Source organism: Chiloscyllium plagiosum, unplaced genomic scaffold (genome assembly GCF_037043375.1).
Source record: "Chiloscyllium plagiosum isolate Xiang-an unplaced genomic scaffold, Cpla_swu_hap1 HiC_scaffold_19, whole genome shotgun sequence".
NCBI classification, from domain to species: domain Eukaryota; kingdom Metazoa; phylum Chordata; class Chondrichthyes; order Orectolobiformes; family Hemiscylliidae; genus Chiloscyllium; species Chiloscyllium plagiosum.
This window is the reverse complement of record NW_028270157.1, coordinates 8876094-8897032: the sequence shown is the minus strand read 5'-3', so window position 1 is coordinate 8897032 and position 20939 is coordinate 8876094. Positions and strand designations below refer to the sequence as shown.

General features: G+C 39.4%; 1 protein-coding gene across 1 annotated transcript in view; it reads left to right on the top strand.

Moving 5' to 3' along the window:
• Positions 1 to 20939, top strand: part of rpap3 (RNA polymerase II associated protein 3) — a 54594-nt gene that overhangs the window by 26850 nt on the left and 6805 nt on the right. The window contains exons 10-13 of the mRNA XM_043708896.2: positions 579 to 649; positions 2214 to 2318; positions 11041 to 11264; positions 19985 to 20180. Coding sequence (XP_043564831.2) covers positions 579 to 649; positions 2214 to 2318; positions 11041 to 11264; positions 19985 to 20180 — 596 coding nt within the window. The remainder of the gene's footprint in view (positions 1 to 578; positions 650 to 2213; positions 2319 to 11040; positions 11265 to 19984; positions 20181 to 20939) is intronic.

Sequence of the window (20939 nt, the reverse complement as noted above, 5' to 3'; positions counted from 1 at the left end):
ACAACTAGCTTAAAATCTGCCCCTTATTTTATAAACATGATAATATACTCCGCCTGGTTGCAACTATAATTTTCTGTTGTGTTCACTGTTAACACCTCTAAATCTCAAGTTCCTAATGATTTTCTTATTTTTTCTTGATCACTTTCTCAGATGTTAGTAGCATTTTGTTGTTATTTTGCTTTGTGAGTTTTGTTTCAATTTATTCATTAATATTTAGTTCATTAATAATTGATGAAGTACTTCTTTGTGAAGAATGGGAGTCAGTTAGCTGAGTTGGCTCGAGATAACACCATTGTTATGAGCTCAGTCCCTGAATCAGCTGCAGTCGTTTCTGGAGGCTTGTCCTCCTCACTTTGGTCCAAGTTTAGAAAGTGGTGCCCTCAAGTTATTATAACTTGGAGAGAGATACCTATGCACAGACGTAGATTATTCAGTCCATCATATCTGCGCTGGCACACCTTATTAGCATGTATTGGCATCTTATTTAAATGAACAAAAGATTTATGCCCTTTACATTTTTTTTTGTATACCAATAATGTTGACAGTTTATTCTTGCATTGTCTTTTCCCTCATGTTAGATTTTGAAATGGTGCTGTTGCTGGAACCAGGAAACAAACAAGCTTCAACTGAACTTGCAAAAATAAACAAAGTAAGTATGGGCGTATCATTGTTACATGGGAGAATAAAATCACTTCAAGAGAGCAGTTTGCAAACCTATACCTGTTACTGTAAAATAAGGAGCAATATGAATCTATTGAGTACATTGGGAATTCAGTAAAACAGAATTTTACATTCACAAGTACGTTTGTGGGTGGGGTGGGACATGGGGCGCTATAAATTGTCATGAGCACCTTTTCTGGTACCTGTCCAGCCACCCCACTCCTCTGCACATTTACGTACAGTAGTGAAGGTTTCAGACTACCTGCCCACTGTTGTGCTAATTGTGACCCTGAAGTGTTTGGTTCATAGCCGCTCCCTGCTTCTGCCACTATTTCATCAGCTGAGGCTGTTGTATTGGAAATCAACCTATTAATTCTGCTGTATTGCTTTCTCCATCCTGCCCATCATCACTGAAAGCTTGCAAACTGCCCTTGGTGAGATCACCATTCCTCCAATTTGTCAGTGGCACAATCTGGACCAAATATGGCCAGCAGTTCTTGAAGGTGGCACTTCCTCATATGGGAGCAGAAGCCTTGCCTTGAGATACTTATAGCCCAGTACACATTAAACCACAGCAGGGACTGAGTGGGAGAAAAATCTGTTTTGTTTCTGTCCACAGCACCCACTGGCCTGATGTAAAGTCCCACTTAAAGGAAAAGCATCACTCTTGTCCATTCCTTCACAGTATGTTAAGATAGTTGTCTGGGGAATGCATACTTCTGATATACAGACAGTCATATCAAGTTAAAACTGCTTCATCAGATTAGAAATAGGATGCTCAATTAAAATTAATACAGACAAACAGGAAAAAAGATTAAACACAGTGAACAGATAGAAACTCTTCAGAATTCCTCTGACCTAATATCTCATGTGGATCAATGTCATATTTTGTTCTATTATGCTCTACTTTACGTACTCCAGGATATTTAATAATGTTACATAAATGTGAGATGTTAATTGGTGAAAATAGAGTCATAGAGATGTACAGCATGGAAACAGACCCTTCGGTCCAATCTGTCCATGCCAACCAGATATCCCAACCCAATCTAGTCCCACCTGCCAGCACCTGGCCCATATCCGTCCAAACCCTTCCTATTCATATACCCATCCAAATGAAAGTGATAATGATCCAGTAAATTCATTAGGAACATGAGAAGATTAACTTTTTTCAGTGAACGTATGTTAATTTTCCTGGATTACCCAAGTTGACAGGTTGAGAGGTTGGTGTTCATTGATTGTCTTTCATGATTATTTTGGTGTTTGGTATTGTGTAGACTCGTGTAAGTTAGGTTAAGGAAAACAAAACTCCCAATAGAAAACTTAAGATCTAAATGTAATAGATTAAGAATTGTGTGAAAGCCGAATGATAACTACTCGATTAGCAATGCAGAAATTTGAATTTAAATCCATTTTAGCATGTTGTCAAGTTGAATGTGATAAATCTGATAAATAGTGGACCAATGCCAAAAATGGCTGAGAGAATTGTTGGGATTGTAGTAAAAATCAAACTGAGGTGTAAGGTGAATTTCAAATATTTACCTTCTATATTGAAGGAATTGGCTTTGCAAGGAGTTTCAACACAACAGACATCTTCAAAAAGCAACAAAGGTCAACGAATAATCAAACCAATTGATAAACCACCTCATTTGAGATCTACTGTAAGTTTTGAACCATCTAAGTTTATTATCAGCGGTGTTCATTGTTACTAGTCAATTATAGTTTATATATGCACATATTGCATGTATGTGGGCTAGCGTTTGGTGTTTATTCAACTTCTTTTAAATTGCATTTAATGTTTCATTTCTAGTTTAGTTAGTCAGAAGTATAAAGCATTCTGACACAATTTTCAGAGAAAATCTAAGTAAAATTACTCATAATTATAGAAAGCTAACATTGAAATAGTGCATTATTTTTAAACCCTTCGAAGCACATAATGATTTCCTTCCTTTTCCTAGCAGTTTTCTTCTGCTCTTGAAATGTAAGATTAGGTTTTGTTTATGCAAGCAGAAAAAGAGTTGAGATATATAAATAGTTTTAATTATGTTGCAATGCAAGTTAGCAAGAGAAAAATGCATAATAGTTTGTATTTCATTAATTTCTTTTGATTGCTAATTAAGGAGTGTTTTCCCTCCTCCGCTGCTATTCCAAAATCAGCAACAGCTAACTTTGGTACACTTGAATTCTTGTCTTTAACCCAAGGTCTACCATTGAAATTCCTAGTATTGCTCGTTCATGGGAAGTATACGTAGGCGGATAGCATTGTACTTGTCTGATTGTGTGAGGAGCCCATGCAGTATTACAGAATTATGCACATAGTCAGAAACACTGATTGCACTGCAAACCCCATAGTGCCAATTAATGATATATTTTTACAGAATGTGTCTTTCCTTTAAAAAAGTTTTCTAATTTCAGAATTGATATTTGTCGTGTGACATTAAGAATGTAAAATATTTGGGACTTTCTGCATTCATTAGACTGCCATTGACTCCAAATCTTTCTCAACAATTCCCTCCTGGTCCAACTTGCTACAGAAGCTATCCAATGGACATTCTTCTATAAAAGCATTTTTCTCATTCAGTTCACAAATAAGCTCTCTTATTCCAATCTCTAATGTAAGGTTCCCTCAGATTTAGTTTCCAGATCACGCTCACTGTTTGTTTCACTCTTTCTGTAATTACTTCAGCAGTGTACTCTCCCTCCAGATTACTCATTGCACAAAATTAGGAACATAGAAATGGGAGTAGGCAATTCAGTCCCTCAAGCCCATTCCACTGTTCAGTGAAATTGTGGCTTAACTGCATATATCATTTAATACCTTTGCTAAACAAAAAAAAAATATCTGAATAAACTGAGGTAGATTCAACTACTGCTTGTGGAAGAGATTTCCAAACCTCTACTACCCTGTGTGTATACCCATTGCATCCTAATGTCCCTCCTGAATGAACTGGCCCTAATTCTCAGAGTATGTCCCCTAATTCTAGAACCAGTGAAAATAGTTTATCTACCCTGCTTTTTTCTATTTAGTATCTTGACAACTTTGATTGATCACCCCTTAGCCTTCTCAATTCTTGAGAATGCAGGCCTAATTTATACAATCTGCCTTCATAATTTAACCCTTGAAGTACAGGAATCATTGTACTCCCCCCTCAGGCCAGTTATTCTTTCCTAAACTGTGGTGCGCAGAGCAAGTGTCAGTGTCCAAGTGAGGTCTAACCAGGATATTGCATAACCACAACATCCTTGTACTCCAGTCATCTAGTTTTAAAGGCCAGCGTTCCATTAGCTTTCCATTATTTTCAGTACCTGTTCAACAAATACCTCTTTGGTGACCTAATGACATTTTTGGATTGCAGCACCTTCTGATCTTGCACCCTTGATTCTCTTCTGCAAGTGATAATTCCTCATTTATCACAAGACTAGAGATTCCCATTTGGAATGTAGAATTTAGTTCCAGAACAGAGCAACACTGACCAATTCATATTGTGGCCAAGTGTGACAGCTGTTCCACCACTGAATAGAGCCCAAGGATTTCTCAACCATGTCCTCTGGGGCGAGCCGATTCAATGCTCCCATAGGAAATTGAGCAACAACAGTGAATTTATCACTTCATAGGTTTAACAAAAGAAATATTGAGTCATAGAATCATAGAGATGTACAGCACGGAAACAGACCCTTTGGTCCAACTCATCCATGCCGACCACATATCCCAATCCAATCTAGTCCCACCTGCCAGTACCTGGCCCATATCCCTCCAAACCCTTCCTATTCATATACCTATCCAGATGCCTTTTAAATGTTGCAATTGTACTAGTCTCCACCACTTCCTCTGGCAGCTCATTCTATACACGTATCACCCTCTGCGTGAAAACGTTCCCCCTTAGGTCTCTCTCATATTTTTCCCCTCTCTCCCTAAACCTTTGCCGTCTAGTTCTAGACTCCACCATCCTAGGGAAAATACTTTGTCTGTTTACCCTGTCCATGCTTCCCATGATTTTATAAACCTCTATAAAGTCACCCCTCAGCCTCCGACATTCCAGGGAAAATAGCCCTAGCCTATTCAACCTCTCCCTGTAGGTCGAGTCCTCCACCCCTGGCAACATCCTTGTGAATCTTTTCTGAACCCTTTTGATATACTGTCTGTGCTACTGTTACTACGTAGTTAAGAAGTTCCGCAGAGACGAGAGATTGGAATTGTGCCTATCATGGTGAAATGTGTGATGGAAGTTTGCAATGTTGTTTGGGAACTTGTGTTATTAGGTAGAGGAAACAGTAGAGTTCTGTAAAGGTCTGACTTTTTTAAAAGGCAGAAGGTAATTTTGAACAGTAAGTTCAAAACAGCATGATCAAGAAGTTGTGTGATTTTAGTTAAATGACCAACAAGATGGCTGGGGTGATAATTGCGGAGATGTTTGCTGACTTGAGTTTTGCAACTGAGAGAGTGGGAGTCAGAAATCGATTCAAGCAGAGAGGTTTCTAAGAGCAGAAATGCTGTTAGTAGTAGTCTCTAAGCAGTTCTGAGAATTAGAAGTGAGGATGGAAGCAATCTCTACAAGCCGAAGTTGTGGGGCATCAGAGAGGAAGGCATCTACAAAATTGTTGAAGTCATGATGTGAAAGAACCTATGTTAATTCATGAGAGAGCAGAGTCAGCAATTTGTTTCAAGGTATTCTGGGGGAGAGAATGACTTGAAAATAGTATTGTTTTAATGCACAAAACTCTGTCCAAAAATAGCCAATTACCAAACTTGCTCCTGATCCGAATGTTTTGGCTTGGTGGTAGGGTTGCATGTCTGTAAGGATTTTGCTGGGGTAAAAATGATGAATCTTCCTTTCTAATGTCTGTAATAAAATCATCTTGATAGTTTTGTATAGTATAACATCATTTGTGTTTTGTCTTCCGTGTACTAAATGTTAGTTATTTTGTTAAAAGTACATTGGCAGCCTCTCATGAATATATTTATTGACTGATCTCCACAGTAAGCAAAATGAAAAATAAAGCAGGCTTCACTCTGGGATCTAATTTGTCCAGTATCACCGCCGCTGGAATTATCAGTGCTCGAGAGAGTTACTTTCACTTTGCTATGTGGCCTGTTTCAGTATGACAGTTAAAACAAAATTATTTTCATTGCTGTAGAGTTTATTCAGTTAAACAAATATTGTGCATTTTTACTCCTGATATTTGTCTGTAAATGCTTACATACTTTAAAGTTCCTTGGTAAACTCGATCAATGTCTTGGCATATCTAAAAGGTTAACATGTGAGCAATTGCGAAGTCTTGCACTTCGGAAAAAATAATACAGGGATGGACTATTTTCTAAATGGTGAGAAAATTTCTAAAGCCAAAGTACAAAGGGATCTGGGAATGCTAGTCTAGAACTCTCTAAAGGTTGGCTCGCAGGTCGAGTCCGTAGTTAGATTAGATTAGATTACACTACATTACATTACAGTGTGGAAACAGGCCCTTCGTCCACACCGACCCGCCGAAGCGCAACCCACCCATACCCTTACATTTACCCTTTACCTAACACTATGGGCAATTTAGCATGGCCAAATCACCTGATCTGCACATCTTTGGACTGTGGGAGGAAACCGGAGCATCCGGAGGAAACCCACGCAGACAAGGGGAGAACGTGCAGACTCCACACAGTCAGTCGCTTGAGGCGGGAATTGAACCCGGGTCTCAGGCGCTGTGAGGCAGCAGTGCTAACCACTATGCCACCGTGCCGCCCGCAAAGCAAGCAAATGTAATGTTGTCATTTATCTCAAGAGAGTTGGAATGTAAAAGCAGCAATGTGCTACTGAAACTTTATAAAGCTCTGGTTAGGCCCCATTTAGAATACTGTATCCAGTTTTGGATCCCACACCTCAGGAAGGATTTACTGGCACTGGAGCGTGTCCAGCAGAGATTCACACAAAAGATCTCTGGAATGGTAGGCCTAACATACGATGAACGACTGAGGATCCTGGGATTGTATTCATTAGAGTTCAGAAGGTTGAGGGGAGATCTATTAGAAACTTACAAGATAATGCATGGCTTAGAAAGGGTGGATGCTGGAAATTTATTTCCGGCAGGCGGGGATAGTAGGACCCGTGGACACAGCCTTAGAATTAGAGGGAGTCAATTTAGAATGGAAATTAAGAGGCATTTTTTCAGCCAGAGAGTGGTGGGCCTGTGGAATTCATTGCCACGGAGCGCAGTGGAGGCCGGGACGTTAAATGTCTTCAAGGCAGAGATTGATAAATTCTTAATCTCGCAAGGCATTAAGGGCTACGAGGAGAGTATGGGTAAGTAACATTGAAATGCCCGTCAGCCATGACTGAATGGTGGAGTGGGCTCAATGGACTGAATGGCCTTACTTTCACCCCTGTGTCTTATGGTCTAATGTCACATGTCTTACTGATATTCGTCTATGACTTGAATTTTGAAAGATCTCTCGCAACAATGGGAATCAGCTTTCCCTTTCATAGAATCATAGAATTCCTACAGTGTGGAAACAGACTATTTGGCCCAAAAGTCCACACCGACTCTCTGAAGAGTATCCCACCCAGCCCTGTTCCCTTGCCTTATTGCTGTACATTTACCCCTGACTCATGCACCTAATCTACATATCCCTGAACACTATAGTCAATTTAGCATGGCCAGTCCACCTAACCTGCGCATCTTTGGACTGTCAGGGGAAGCCGGTGCACCTAGAGAAAACCCACTCAGACACGGGGAGAATGTGCAAACTCCACACAGACAGTCGCCCGAGACCAGAATCGAACCCAAGTCCCTGGTGCTGTGAGGCTGCAGTGCTAACCACTGAGCCATCGTGCCACCTTAAGGAGTCTAAATTTATTGTTTAATGATCTTGTATCCCAAATTACAACAAAGAAAGACACTTACTATGAAAATCTGCAGAGCTTATTTGTTATGTTAAGTAATAGTCTGAAAGAGTTAATGGAGAAGTTGTATTACTTCCATCCTTTGGGTGCAGCCAATTAAATTGCTTATTAGCATTCATAGAAATCGGATGCATTCTGTAATTATGCCTGATGTAAGTTATTTTTCTATCATGCAATAAATCAATTTATTAACTGAGGTGTAATACCTTTTCTGTTTGGAGCTCAGCCATTGATTGTAAAGCAGTCCTCGACCCAATACAGACAAACAGGGATTGGTGGCAATCTTTAAAACAACTCTTACCACTTACCACATAGGAGCAGAGGTGGCTGATACAATGACGTGTTGCTGGTGGCAATCTGAACAAATATCACATGGTCTTTTGTTGAAATGAATGTGAAAAGTGTGTGCCTCTGCTTGAAACTGCATGTTTGCTGTACGTGTTCACACAGATATATAGATAGTTCTACACATTGTAATTTTCTTATCTTTGTTTTGTAATACTGCTATCATAACAATTTGGGAATGGTAGGAAAGAGTTGATTTTTATTTGCTTTCAACCTTTACTGTGTGTGATTGCAGGAATTCAGTTGACATTTACAAACGCCAAGCAGCAGCAGGTGAATTGAACCTTACAAATCTGAACAACATTACTGCTGAGGAGTAGGGTCATCTCTAGATTTGAGTTTACTATCTAGGATACTGCTGTTTGTTGAAAAATGTAACCAAACAGCTGGCAAGGACAAGGTTATGTATGTCCTAGCCAATTGTTGACCGATTATGTGATCAACTAATAATTGCTACCTAGGCCCTTCTTGAGGAATAGTTGAGTTTTTTTTAAATTGTTAATGGGATGTGGGTGTCCCTGACTGGACCAGCATTTATTGCATATTCTAATCAGGCTGAAGAAGCTGAAGGTAAGCTGCCTTCTTGACTGTTGTTGTCCTTTGGATGTTGGGACACCCACAATTCTGTTAGGATGGAAGTTCCATTGATTTGGGCTAGAGACTGTGATGGAATAGTGATATTGGTCCAAGTCAGAGAGACTGTGGCTCAGAGGTGAACTTGCAGGTAATGATGTTGCCATGCATCTGCTGTCCTTGTCCTTCTAGATAGTAAAAGCTGCAGGTTTGGAAGATGCTGTCAAAGGAGCCAGAGTGAGTTGCTGAAGCGCATCTTGAATATAAAACACACAGCTGTCATTGTGTGTCCGTGTTGAAGGTGGTGAATATTGAAGGTGATGAACGGGGTGTCTGTAAGGTGGGTTGTTTCACATTGGATAGTGTTGATTTATGAATGTCATTGGAGCTGCACTCAAATAATCCATTGCAGTCTTGATTGGTGCCTTATAAATGGTGGGCAGGCACTGGGGAGCCAGTAGGTGAGTTTCTTGTTAGAAAATTCCTAGCCTGACCAGCTGTTGATGGTGATAGTGTTTATATGGCTGGAAGATTTAGCAATGGTGACACCACTGAATGTTAAGAGCACATGGTTAGATTCCCTCTTGTTTACACTGGTCTGCCACCTCTAGTGTCAGTGTCATTTGCCACTTACCAGCTTAGACGTTGTCCATGTCTTGCTGCATATGTAACGGACTGTTATAGTGTCTGAGGAGTTGTGAATGCTGCCAATTATGTGCACTTGTCTGAAGTGTGAATGTTCATGACAGATTGATAGAATGAAGGTCATTGAAGTTGCTGAAGATGTTAGGACCTAGGGCACTAGCCCGAGGAACAGCTGCAGTAATGCCCTGAGATTTAGTTGGTTGACCTGCAACAGCCACCTCTATTTTTTTTTGTGCTAGGTATGACTCTAACCAGTAGATGGTTTTTCCTCAATTCCTATTCAGTCCAGTTTTGCTAGAACTCCTTGATACCTAACTCAACTACTCACATTACTCTACTCTAGCATCACCTTTGAAATTTAGTTACTTTGTCTGTGTTTGGTCTAATGCTGTTATAAGATCTGGAGATGACCCCATGGCTGTATAGGCAGGTGGGACGAGTTTAGTTTGGGACTATGTTCGGCGTGGACTGGTTCGACCAAAGGGTCTGTTTCTGTACTGTATGACTATAAGACTGTGAGTGGCTCTGAACCATAGTATACACATTATTTACGAGGAGCTGGCCTATGGACAAACCCTTTGTTTACAAACCCTCTATTTACTTTGATGATCAAGAATAGACTGTAATTAACTGGGTTGAATTTGTCTTGTCCAAAAAAATGTGACATACCTGTTTACCTTTTCTACATTGCTGGGTTGATGCCAGTGTTGACCCCACTCATGGAACAGCTTGCCTACATTCACAGCTGGTTCTGGGGTATAAGTCTTCATTTCTACCACCAGAATCAGAGCCTCGTATTCAGCATCTTCAACCTGTGCTTGATATCACAAGGAATGAGTCTTGTTAGCTGAAAACTAGCATCCATGATGGTGGAATGAGGCCAAAATGTGTCATCCACTCAGCACTTCTGGCTTAAGATCGTTACAGATGCTTCAGCCTTGTCTTTTGCAATGCTATGCTGTGCTCTGTTGTTGAGGATGAGGATGTGTGTCTCCTGCCTCCTGTTATTTGTTGAGTGATACACTGCATTTGTGAAAGCAAAATCTAATGTGAAGAGTAAGTGGAGAAAATGAAAAAGATGTATAATTATTGCAAGTTTCATTAGAGAAATTTGAAATGACATACTGCCTTTAAATGTGAATCAACCATGACTCAAACTGAGGCTAATATGTTTTAGAGTTTATTTTCCTGTAAGTTCATGAAAAAGAAGCTTTAGTGTTGTGTGAAGTTGAATTACTTTGTAGACAATATCACAAGGTTCCTTCTTTCTGCATTAGTAAGGGTGTTTGAACCTGGTACCATACATTTGAGAACTGGAAAATGAACATGTATATGCATTGGGGAGGGTGCAGAGCAGAGCATCCAGTCCCAAGGAATCTGGACTTAGATTTTTTTTTAAATTGAAAGAGGCTTCAGCTTTACATTGTAAAGATAGTGATTGAGTCTGACTTTTGGTGATGCACAGAAGACTGGGTACCTGGAACTTCTAACCCACAGGTCAGGTCACATCCCCTAAACCATAAGAACTCCAATGTTAAACATGATTTGGAGATGCTGGTGTTGGACTGGGGTGTAACAAAGTTAAAAATCACACAACACCAGGTTATAGTCCAACAGGTTTAATTGGAAGCACACTAGCTTTCAGAGCGCCGCTCCTTCTGAACCATCTGATGCAAGAGTGGCGCTCTGAAAGCTAGTGTGATTCCAATTAAACCTGTTGGACTATACCCTGGTGTTATGTGATTTTTCCAATGTTAAAGGCCTTTTACCATTAAGATAACAAGGGGGTATCTTCCAGAAACCTGAGTATCTTGTATCAATAGAGAGGAAGTAATCTTCTGTCTTATTATTGCAGGAAAAATGCTTTTCATTGCAAGTTCAGGTTAAATTCTTTTAATTTCTCTTAATATGTTTTGTGTATGTTCTTTTCAAGAAACCCCTTATAAGAGTTGCTATTGAAGAAGTTGAAGATACAATGATTAATACTAAGAAGGAAGCAGCAGCAGTCAGTTTCCCTTTTGATCTTGCAGCGAAAACACCAACTATGGTACCAGCAGTCGAAGAAACTAATAGAATTCAGGAGGAAAACACACCTGGTGACTGCTCTGTGCCAACTGTTGAAGCACCCAATGCCAAAATACTTAAAGTTGAAGAGAGGTATGTTGGCATTTATAAAAAAACTTTGATACAAGTGATAACTTTTTGAAGTCTTCAGCTCTTGCTAGAATTGAGTACAACAGGTAATCATCACCCTCTGTCCCCAGTTTATCATTCAACTGTCTTCCTGATGTTTGTCAAGAACGATAAATAGGTGGTTTTCAGGCAAGGGTGGCTCCTCATGAGAGGGAAAAGAAACAGATTTTAAAATTCCTTGTATAGAATGCAGTTTTCCCACAGAGGGTATTGATGGAACTTATAGTGTGAATTCCTTTAGTTTCCTGTTCTTTTAAAGTAACACATTCAGTTTAAAAATTTGAATTAAATTCACAAATGTGTATTAATATATTTTAGTACAGTGCTATAAGATGCAGATTTAAGCAAATGATAAGGATTCAGAGCATAATGAATGTAAATATTGTTGTGTACATTTGCATGTAATTTGTCTTAAAAATAGGGGTACGTATAATTTTCAGCAGAGGTTCTTTTCATTGATGATTATTCATTGTTTTTTTTAATGCAGCATTGTGTAATCCGAATGGTTTGCTTATTAGTATCTCTAAAACATAACCAAATAGAAGCACTACCTTTGCCAGTCTTCTCTTTGCATTTTGAAAAGGATAGTAATGTAGAGGCTGCTAAATTCTTTCCACCACCTGACTGACCCGGCTCTCTCCAGTTTTTGCCCTTGCCATGGTTTTGGAAGGATTTTCAGATTGATTGCTAACTTATTTTGGTATGTTGTCACAAAGCTGGTCCATACTCTTTTAAAAAGCTGTTCCTTTTCTCAAGGATACTGTGTCCTTGATTTTTTTTCAGAGGGGTCATAAAACAGCCCAGGCTCCGAATCGGCTGAAATGGTACAGAGATGGAAAGGGTGTTGGGAAGCCTTATATTGTTTATACATTAAAAAATGGGTCTTCAGGCCAAAATTTGTATGTTTTAGAAGTAACCTGTGTAATGAAAGGGGAGTGGTTAGTTCTGAAAGCTGAATTCTTGTTTTTAGTTCAGTTCAGCAGTTGTGTATGGGGGAAAGGCTGCGAAGTCAGTCAGTTGAGAGTAGAACTTCTCTCTTTCCTTCTGCCCTTTTAATCTCGACCTGTAAGCTTCTGTTTCATTTTTACTCTGTGTTTAAGGAGTTTGTTTATTAGGATTGTTGTATATTTTCAGAACAGCATAATTAAGTCTAGTTTGGATAGATTGAGCTCTGTGGGTATTCTATATTATGTTCTTTGTGTTTCATTCCGTAGTTTTGTGAATAAATTTTTGTTTGTTGTAAAACCTGGTTGTCAACCTAGCCAACGTACTCCGGGTAATTTTCACTATACACTTATCAAAACAAATAGCAAAGTTACGGTCTGGAGCTGCCTGCTTGAGAATGTTTTGAGTGGTCTGGCTGAGTCCATAGCAGATTGGGGGTTCTTTGCAGGATTTAACAGCGAGTGGTAGGTGCTAATGTCTTTATTTCAGCTGTTGGTTTGATTGGGCAGACAAAGCTTGGGATAGCAATGGCTCCTTCAGTCGCCAAAAGGTTTCTGGCAGTGGACGAGGTGAAATTGGTAATTTTACAAAAGGTGGTTAAGGCCAGGCTGCTGGAATTAGCAGACAAGCAGAGGTTGGAGCTATCTCCTTCTGTGAAGAAAGGACAGATAATTACAGCAATAGCTCAGCATTTAAACTTGCTGGAAAATCCATCAGAATCTATTGAAATGGCAAAAGTTCAACTGCAATTGAAGCAGCTTGAGATAAGGAAAGGGCATTCTGGATTAGTGGTGCTGGAAGAGCACTGCAGTTCAGGCTGCAGAACTGAAACAGTTTGAGTTACTGTTAAAAGCAGAAGAAAAAGGAACAAGTGGCCTTGGCAGAAGAGAAAGAAAAAAGAATGAAGGGCTTTAGCAGAAGAGAAAGAAAAAGAGAGAGAGAGTTTGAACTTCAAAAACTGACACTTAGAAAGGAAAGCCAGCTTAAAAGTGTGGCGATGAAGGCTGAAGGCAAGTCTAATGAGGAAGAGAATGGGGATAAGCAAACCCATGGTGGGCGAAAGCCTGATGTGAAACTGTTTAAGTATGTTCAAGCCTTGCTGAGATTTGATGAGAAGGATGTGGAAGCCTTTTTCATCTCATTTGAAAAAGTGGCTTCACAAATACAGTGCCCAGTGACCATGTGGGTTTTGTTGATCCAAACAAAGCTTGTAGGTAGGGCTGGTGAGGTCTTCACATCACCATCAGAGGATATATCTGGGGGTGTGAAGACGTGAAAAAAGTAATTTCAAGGGCATATGAGCTTGTGCCAGAAGTCTATAGACAATGTTTCAGGAATCTAAGGAGGGACCCTGGTCAAACCTACATTGAATTTGAAAGGATCAAAGAAAGTAATTTTGATAGATGGATAAAAACTTTAAAAATAGAGCAAACCTACAATTACCTTAGGTAATTATTTTGGAGGAATTCAAAAATTTACTGCCTGAAGCAGCACACACTCATGTGGAAGAGCAGAGAGTTAAAACGGCAAGGTTAGCAGCTGAAGAAAGCTGAAGAGTCAAACCCAGTTTGGCTTCCAGAATCAATTTCAATCCATGCGGGATAGAAATTGGGGCAAAGAGAAATCCTCACATGGAAAGGGAAAGTAGATCTCAGTGAAGAATGGAAGGTGAACTTACAACAGGGTAAAAAGGAAACCCTTCAATGGGGCAAAGAAGACGAAAAGCTCTTGTGTTTTCATTATAATAAAATGGGCCACATGAAATCAGCGTTGGTGGGCTAGGAGAAAGCCAGATGTAGGAAAACAGGACAAGCCTGGAAATTTTGTTGGCATGGTAACAGAAAGCACAGTAGAAGCTAGAAAGCTGTATCAGAGTGCACAAGTTGATCAGAGGTTGATTAAGGAGGAAGTGCAGATCTGCTCACAAAATATACCTGCAAAGGTAAAGTTTATTCACATAGGCCAGGAGTAGTAGGTAAAAAGGTTACAATATTAAGGGATACAGGATCCTGTCAGTCTATGATGCTGAAGGATGAGGAATTATATACTCCTGAAGGACTATTGCTGGAAAAAGTACGAATAACAGGAATTCATGGTGAGACAAAAAGCGCTCGATTATGTAAAGTGAGGCAAGAGTGTCCAGAAACGAGTGGAGAATTTGTGGTAGGAGTACTGGGCAAACTCTCAGCTTCAGGAATACAATTTGTCCTTGCAAATGATACAGCTGATTCACCAGTAGGCGTGCTGCCTACTCTGGTTGAAAAGCCAGTGGAGATGTAGGCGGCTGAGGCAACACAGGATGTTTATCCAGGAATCTTCCCAGATTGCAATCTTGTTAAGACACAGAGTCACAAGCTGAAGCAGGAGAGATCGAAAGGCACAGATAAGGATGCTGAAATAGCATTATCAAAGACTTTTTTTGATCAGGTAAGTGAGACAGCGTAGGAGCCAAATGTTAAAAATGCAAGTATATTTAACTCTGCTAAGCTTATTGAGTTACAGCAAACAGGTGAGAACTTGAAGCAGTTGCATCAAAAGGCATATACATGGAAGGAGAGTGAAAGCATCCTTGTTATTACTTAACAAATGATGTCTTGATGAGGAAATGGAGATCATCACACATTGAAGCAGATAAGAAATGGGCAGACATTCATCAAATTGTTTTGCCAATAGGGTATAGAGAGGAGATCTGCAAGTGATGCATGAGCTACTACTTGGAGGTAATTTAGGAGTGAGGAAAGCACAACCGAAAATACAAAAACATTTTTACTGGGCTGGACTACACAAGGATGTAGTTGAATGTTGCCAAACTTGTCATACATGTCAGCTAACTGGAAAACCGCAGGCAACTATAAAACCTGCACCTTTAATACCTACTTCAGCATTTGAGGAACCTTTCACAAGAGTCTTGATTGATAGCGTAGGTTCCCTACCTCAAATAAAAAGTGGAAATAAGTATTAATTAACAATAATACATGTGTCGACTAGATTTCCAGAGGCAATCCCATTACGCAACATCACAGCTAAAAGGTTTGTAGAAGAATTACACAAATATTTTACGAGATACGGACTACCAAGAGAGATCCAGTCAGATCAAGGGTCAAATTTCACATCCAAACTATTCAAGGAGGTTATGAATAGCTTGGGAATAAAGCAATTCAAATCTACTGCGTACCATCGCAGGGAGCGCTGGAAAAATGGCATCAAACACAAAAGACCATGTTGAGGGCTTATGGTCAGGACTATCCAGATGATTGGGATAAGGGAGTTCTGTTTGTGCTTTTTGCAATCAGAGAAGCATCAAACGAATCAACCAAATTCAGTCCATTTGACTTAATTTTTGGGCATGAACTAAGAGGACTGTTAAAATTGATTAAGGTGAAATTAATAAATCAGAATTCAGAGACCACCCATTTGGTTAGACAGCATTTAAAAGTATCGCAGCATACAATGAAACAGGAAGCAGTCAAGAAATCAAAAATTCACAATTTTGCCATTGGGGATAAAGTATTGATGTTAGTTCCAGTAATAGGCGAACCTTTAAAAGCAAGGTTAAGTGGACCTTATCAAATCGAGAAGAAATTGAGTGAAGTGAACTACTTGATAAGGACTCCAGACAGGAAGAAATCTCACAGAATGTGTCATCTGAATATGCTCAAAAGGTATTTTGTTAGGGAAGGATAGGAAGAGGAGCGGGTGTTAATGATTACAACACAGAAAGAAGAACCAAGTTCAGAAGATTCTGAGTTGGACATTCCTCAAATTAAATTGGACAGTAAGGAAGTTCTCAAAAATTGGGATACTTTATTGAGCTACCTTCCACAAGAAAATCGAAATAACTTGAAAGAGTTATTACTATCACATGGGGAGATTTGCAGAAATAAACTGGGAGGTACTAATCTAACTAGGCATAATGTAGATATAGGAGATGCTGTTCCGATTAAGTAACATCTTTATAGACATAACCCTCTAACGTTGACGCAGGTTCAAAAGGAAATAGAGCACATGCTCCAAGATGGCATAATCAAAGTATATTACAGTGACTGGAGCTCACCCATAGTAAAGGTGCCAAAGCCAGATGGTACCCAGTGGTTATGTGTGGACTATTGCAAAGTCAATGCCATTACAAAGACTGATGCATATCCAATTCTGCAGTTGGAGGACTATGTCAAAAAGGTGAGACAAGCATCTTATATTTCTAAGTTGGAATTGCTCAGAGGCTACTAACAGGTACCTTTGTCAGAACAAACAAAGACAATTTTGGCTTTCATACCGCTGAATGGACTATATCAGTTTAAAGTCATGCCATTTTGTATGAAAAGCACTCCGGCCACATTTCAGAGACTGACTAATAAGGTAATTGCTGGATTACCCAACTGTGTTGTGAATATTGATGACCTGGTGATTTTTAGTCACTCATGGAAGGAATATTTACAGCATTTATTGGACTTGATTGATTGACTTCGGAAGGCAATCTTGGTGGTAAACCTAGCTAAAAGTGAATTTGCCAAAGCCCAAGTCACCTTCCTGGGCCATGTTATTGGACACCGACAAATGGCCTCACGGGATGTGAAAACGAAAGTAATTAGGGAATTTCCCACACCGTCGACAAAAAGAACAGTACTACAGTTCCTGGGATAGAGTGGATTTTACCGAAAGTTTGTGCCGAATTTTAGCAGTGTGGCTGCTCCAATCACCGAATTCTTAAAAAAGGGCAAGAAGTTTCAGTGGACAGCGGACAGTCAAAAGATGTTTGACAGCCTGAAGACTGTTTGTTTGTATTTATCACTGCCCCAGTATCAACCACAATGGATTATGCAAAGCCTTTCAGTGTCTATTGATGTCAGTGACGTGGGTGTCAGTGTAGTTCTCCTGCAGGAGGAGAACGAAGGGATAGAAAGTACCCATCGGGTACTTTTCCAGGAAGTTGAACATTCATCAACAGAAATATTCAATAGTTGAGAAAGAGACTTTGAGCTTGGTGTTGGCATTACAACATTTCAGTGTTTACATTACCAGCAATGCATCTGAGACAATTGTACACACTGATCATAACCCATTGACATTTGTATTGAAATTTAAGGTCAAAAATGCCAGACTGTTTAGATGGAGCTTGTTGTTGTAGCCATTCAATTTGACAACTGTGCATGTGGCAGGTCGCGAAAAGGTGGTGGTTGATGCGTTGTCAAGTCTCGAATGAGATACGGAGGCGTTTAGTAGTGGGTGTACCACGGCCTGAATTCGAATGTGGTTATGTGTATAGTCAGTGTAGAGTATATGTGTGTTTTAGAGTACTAACCAGTTTTGTTTTTGAGAGATTTTAAAAACGAAGCCATCTTTGGATATTGGTATTTTTTAAGGGGGGAGGAGTCACAAAGCTGGTCCATATTTTTTTAAAAAGCTATCCCTTTTCTCAAGGATACTGTCTCCATGATGTTTTCTCAGAGGGGTCGTATAACAGCCCAGACTCCGAATCGGCTGAAGTGGTAAAGAGATGGAAAGGGTTTTGGGATACCTTTTTGTTTATACGTAAATAAATGGGTCTTCAAGCCAAAGCTTTTATGTTTTAGAAGTAACCTGTATAATGAAAGGGGAGTGGTCAGTCCTGAAAGCTGAATTCTTGTTTTTAGTTCAGTTCAGCAGTGGTGTATGGAGGAAAGGCTGCTGAAGTCAGTTAGTTGAGAGTAGAACTTCTCTCTCTCCTTCTGCCCTTTTAATCTCGACCTGTAAGCCTCTGTTTCATTTTTACTGTGTTTAAGGGGTTTGTTTATTGGGATTGTTGTATATTTTTGGAACAGCATAATTAAGCCTAGTTAGGATAGACTGAGCTCTATGGGTATTCTATATTCTGTTCGTTGGGTTTCATTCCGTAATTTTGTGAATAAATTTTTGTCTGTTTTAAAACCTGGTTGTCAACCTAGCTAACTTACTCCAGATAATTTTCACTGTACACTTACCAAAACAAATTGCAAAGTTACGGTGTGGACTGCCTGCTTAAGAACGTTTTGAGTAGTCTGGCCTAGTCCATAACAATGCACTTGCTTTTGTCAGAGTCATGGAGTGGGACTTAATGCTGTGCTTCTAGCTTAAAGGCAGGGATACTACCCAATGTATTATAAAGCCTCTTTTGAAAATGGTGGCTCAGATCTATTAATAAATTAAAAGCAGAGCATTGCTGATCCTGGCAATCTGAAATAAAACTGGAAAAGCTGGAGATATTCAGAAGCAGTATCGGTGGCAGGAGGAAAAATAGTTAATATTTTAGAACAATGACCTTTCATTATGATTTATCAATGTTTTTCCTGTTATTGATGGATTTACTGCAGGGCCTCATGATCTTAAAATTGAATTATTTCTCAATTTGCAAGGGTCGATAATGTGTTAAGCTTCCTTGGAAATACCACATGCTGGTATTACTTACACAAATTATCTCAGCTGTTTTAATTAAAATCATTTCAACAGGTCTATTATACAGTAGTTTCCTTTTTGAAATTTTTGTAATGGGTAATTGTTTCAGAATCTAAAATGCTATTTTAAACAAATGTTAAGCACATGGTTGCATTCTTTGATCAGAAGCTGCCTTTTGAACATTGTATTTAGAGGCCCCATTGGTAACATTTAAAATTTAATGTAGTCTTCCAGCTACATGAGGGTTCTATCCTATGGGAAATTAATATCATGAAAGTTTTCTGAAAAATGTCTTATTTTATTTGGATACACCGTCAGCTATATTTGAGAATTCATTCAGTCTGATTTGTCATACATTTCCAACAATCATTAATTAATCCTTTTTTTCTTTAAAAATGGATGCTGAGCAATGGTCTTTCAGTGAAGTGTATATAATAAATAAAAAGAATCGCCTGCGCTTCTGAATACATCTTGTTTGCTTTACCACATCATTGAAAGGGCCTGAAGTCACCCAGGCGGTCCCTTCCATTGCAGTATGCACAAACCTAGTTCCAGACAAGAAATCTCAACTTTCTGACTACAAAGGCCTTCTCATGCCCATTCACCTTTGCATGCATTAGCAATACTCTTTTTCCTTGCTGCCTATCTCTCCGTATATCTCCTCCCACCAAAAGAAAATGTAGGAACCATATGACATAAAAATATCCAATGCATGTTTTGGGCAGTAAGTGACTTGTTCTACCAGAAACTTTCAAAGTTTATGGTATTTGCTTTACTGAAGAAGTCTGATTAGATTTTCACATTTACAAGAACAATTGGTGATTTTGAGGTCCTTCATGACAATGCAGAGCTTCTACAATGTTATATTCATTGTAATTATTAGATATGAGTGCTTGGCATAGTTAGCTTTTATTGCCAATCCTGAATGTCCTATATGGTAACAGTGTGTTTCCTTACTGAACTACTGCAGTCAGTGTGGTCAAAGTGCTGTTTGATTGGAGTTCCAGGATTTTGAACCAGTAACCGTAAAAGACTAGTGATCTGTTCTCAAGTCAGCATACTTTGTGACTTAGAGTTTTGTTTTTGTTTTGGTGTGTTTTTGAGGTAGATGGTGTGGACTGCTGCTATGGGAAGATGATAAAGAAACTGAGTGTTTGAGGTGATTAATGGGGTTCCAATCAAGTGAACTGTTTTTAGATATTGGTATTCACCACCTGCTTAAGAGTAACACAATTGCTTGTTTTCATTTTAGACCTCCAGCATCTGCAGTACATTAATGGATTGTATTGACTTTTAAACAGCTTTGCTCAATAAAACTGTATCTTTTTCAGGGAACATCATGTCATGTCAGACAAGCAATCCGTTACAGCTGCTACTGTAGAGAAATCAACAGAAAGGAAGAAAGCTGCGGCATCTCTTTTTTCCCATTCTGTGATTGTCCCTCAAGCTCCTGCCAATTCCTTTCAACTTGAAGCAGATCTCCGCAAACTGAAAAACTATCCAGAGATGTTATATAAATACATAAAGGTAAATCTGGAAGTGTTTAGATTGTGATTAGATTAGATTCCCTACAATGTGGAAACAGGCCCTTCAGCCCATCAAGTCCACACCGCCACTCCGAACAGCAACCCATCCAGACCCATTTCCATCTGACTAATGCACCTAACACCGTGGGAGGAAACCGGAGCACCTGGAGGAAACCCACGCAGATATGGGAAGAAAGTGCAAACTCCGCACAGACTGACCCACCGTGCCACCCTATCTTACCCTGGTGTGGTGTTCATTTTAACTTGAAAATCATTCAGCAGTAATTATTCAAGAAATGTCTGCATCTGTCTTATTTTGAAAAGTATTTGTTTTGGAAGAGACTAAGGCCGTTTAACAGAAGGCTATCAACATTATAAAGAGGTTTGTGAAAATGAACAGTAAACAGTTGCATTCATTTGGTAACAATTGCACATAAATATAGGATTGGCACTCAAAGGGGATATTTTTTTAATTCAGAGAATTTTAGTATGTGTTATCAGATGTGATTGTTGCTGGGTTAAAATCCTGGAATTCCCTCCTTCAAGGCATTGTGGGTCAACCTGCAGCACATGAACTGCAGCAGTTCATGAAGCCAACTCACCACCACTTACTCTAGGGACAACTAAGGACCAATGATAAATGCTGGGCAACCAGCAACACCCATGTTCTGTGAGCGAATTTAAAGAGAACACAGAAATAGAGAGATTAGAAAGGTTGCTTTGTGGCGTGCCTGTCAGGTGACATGTGAGTTGCGTGAAA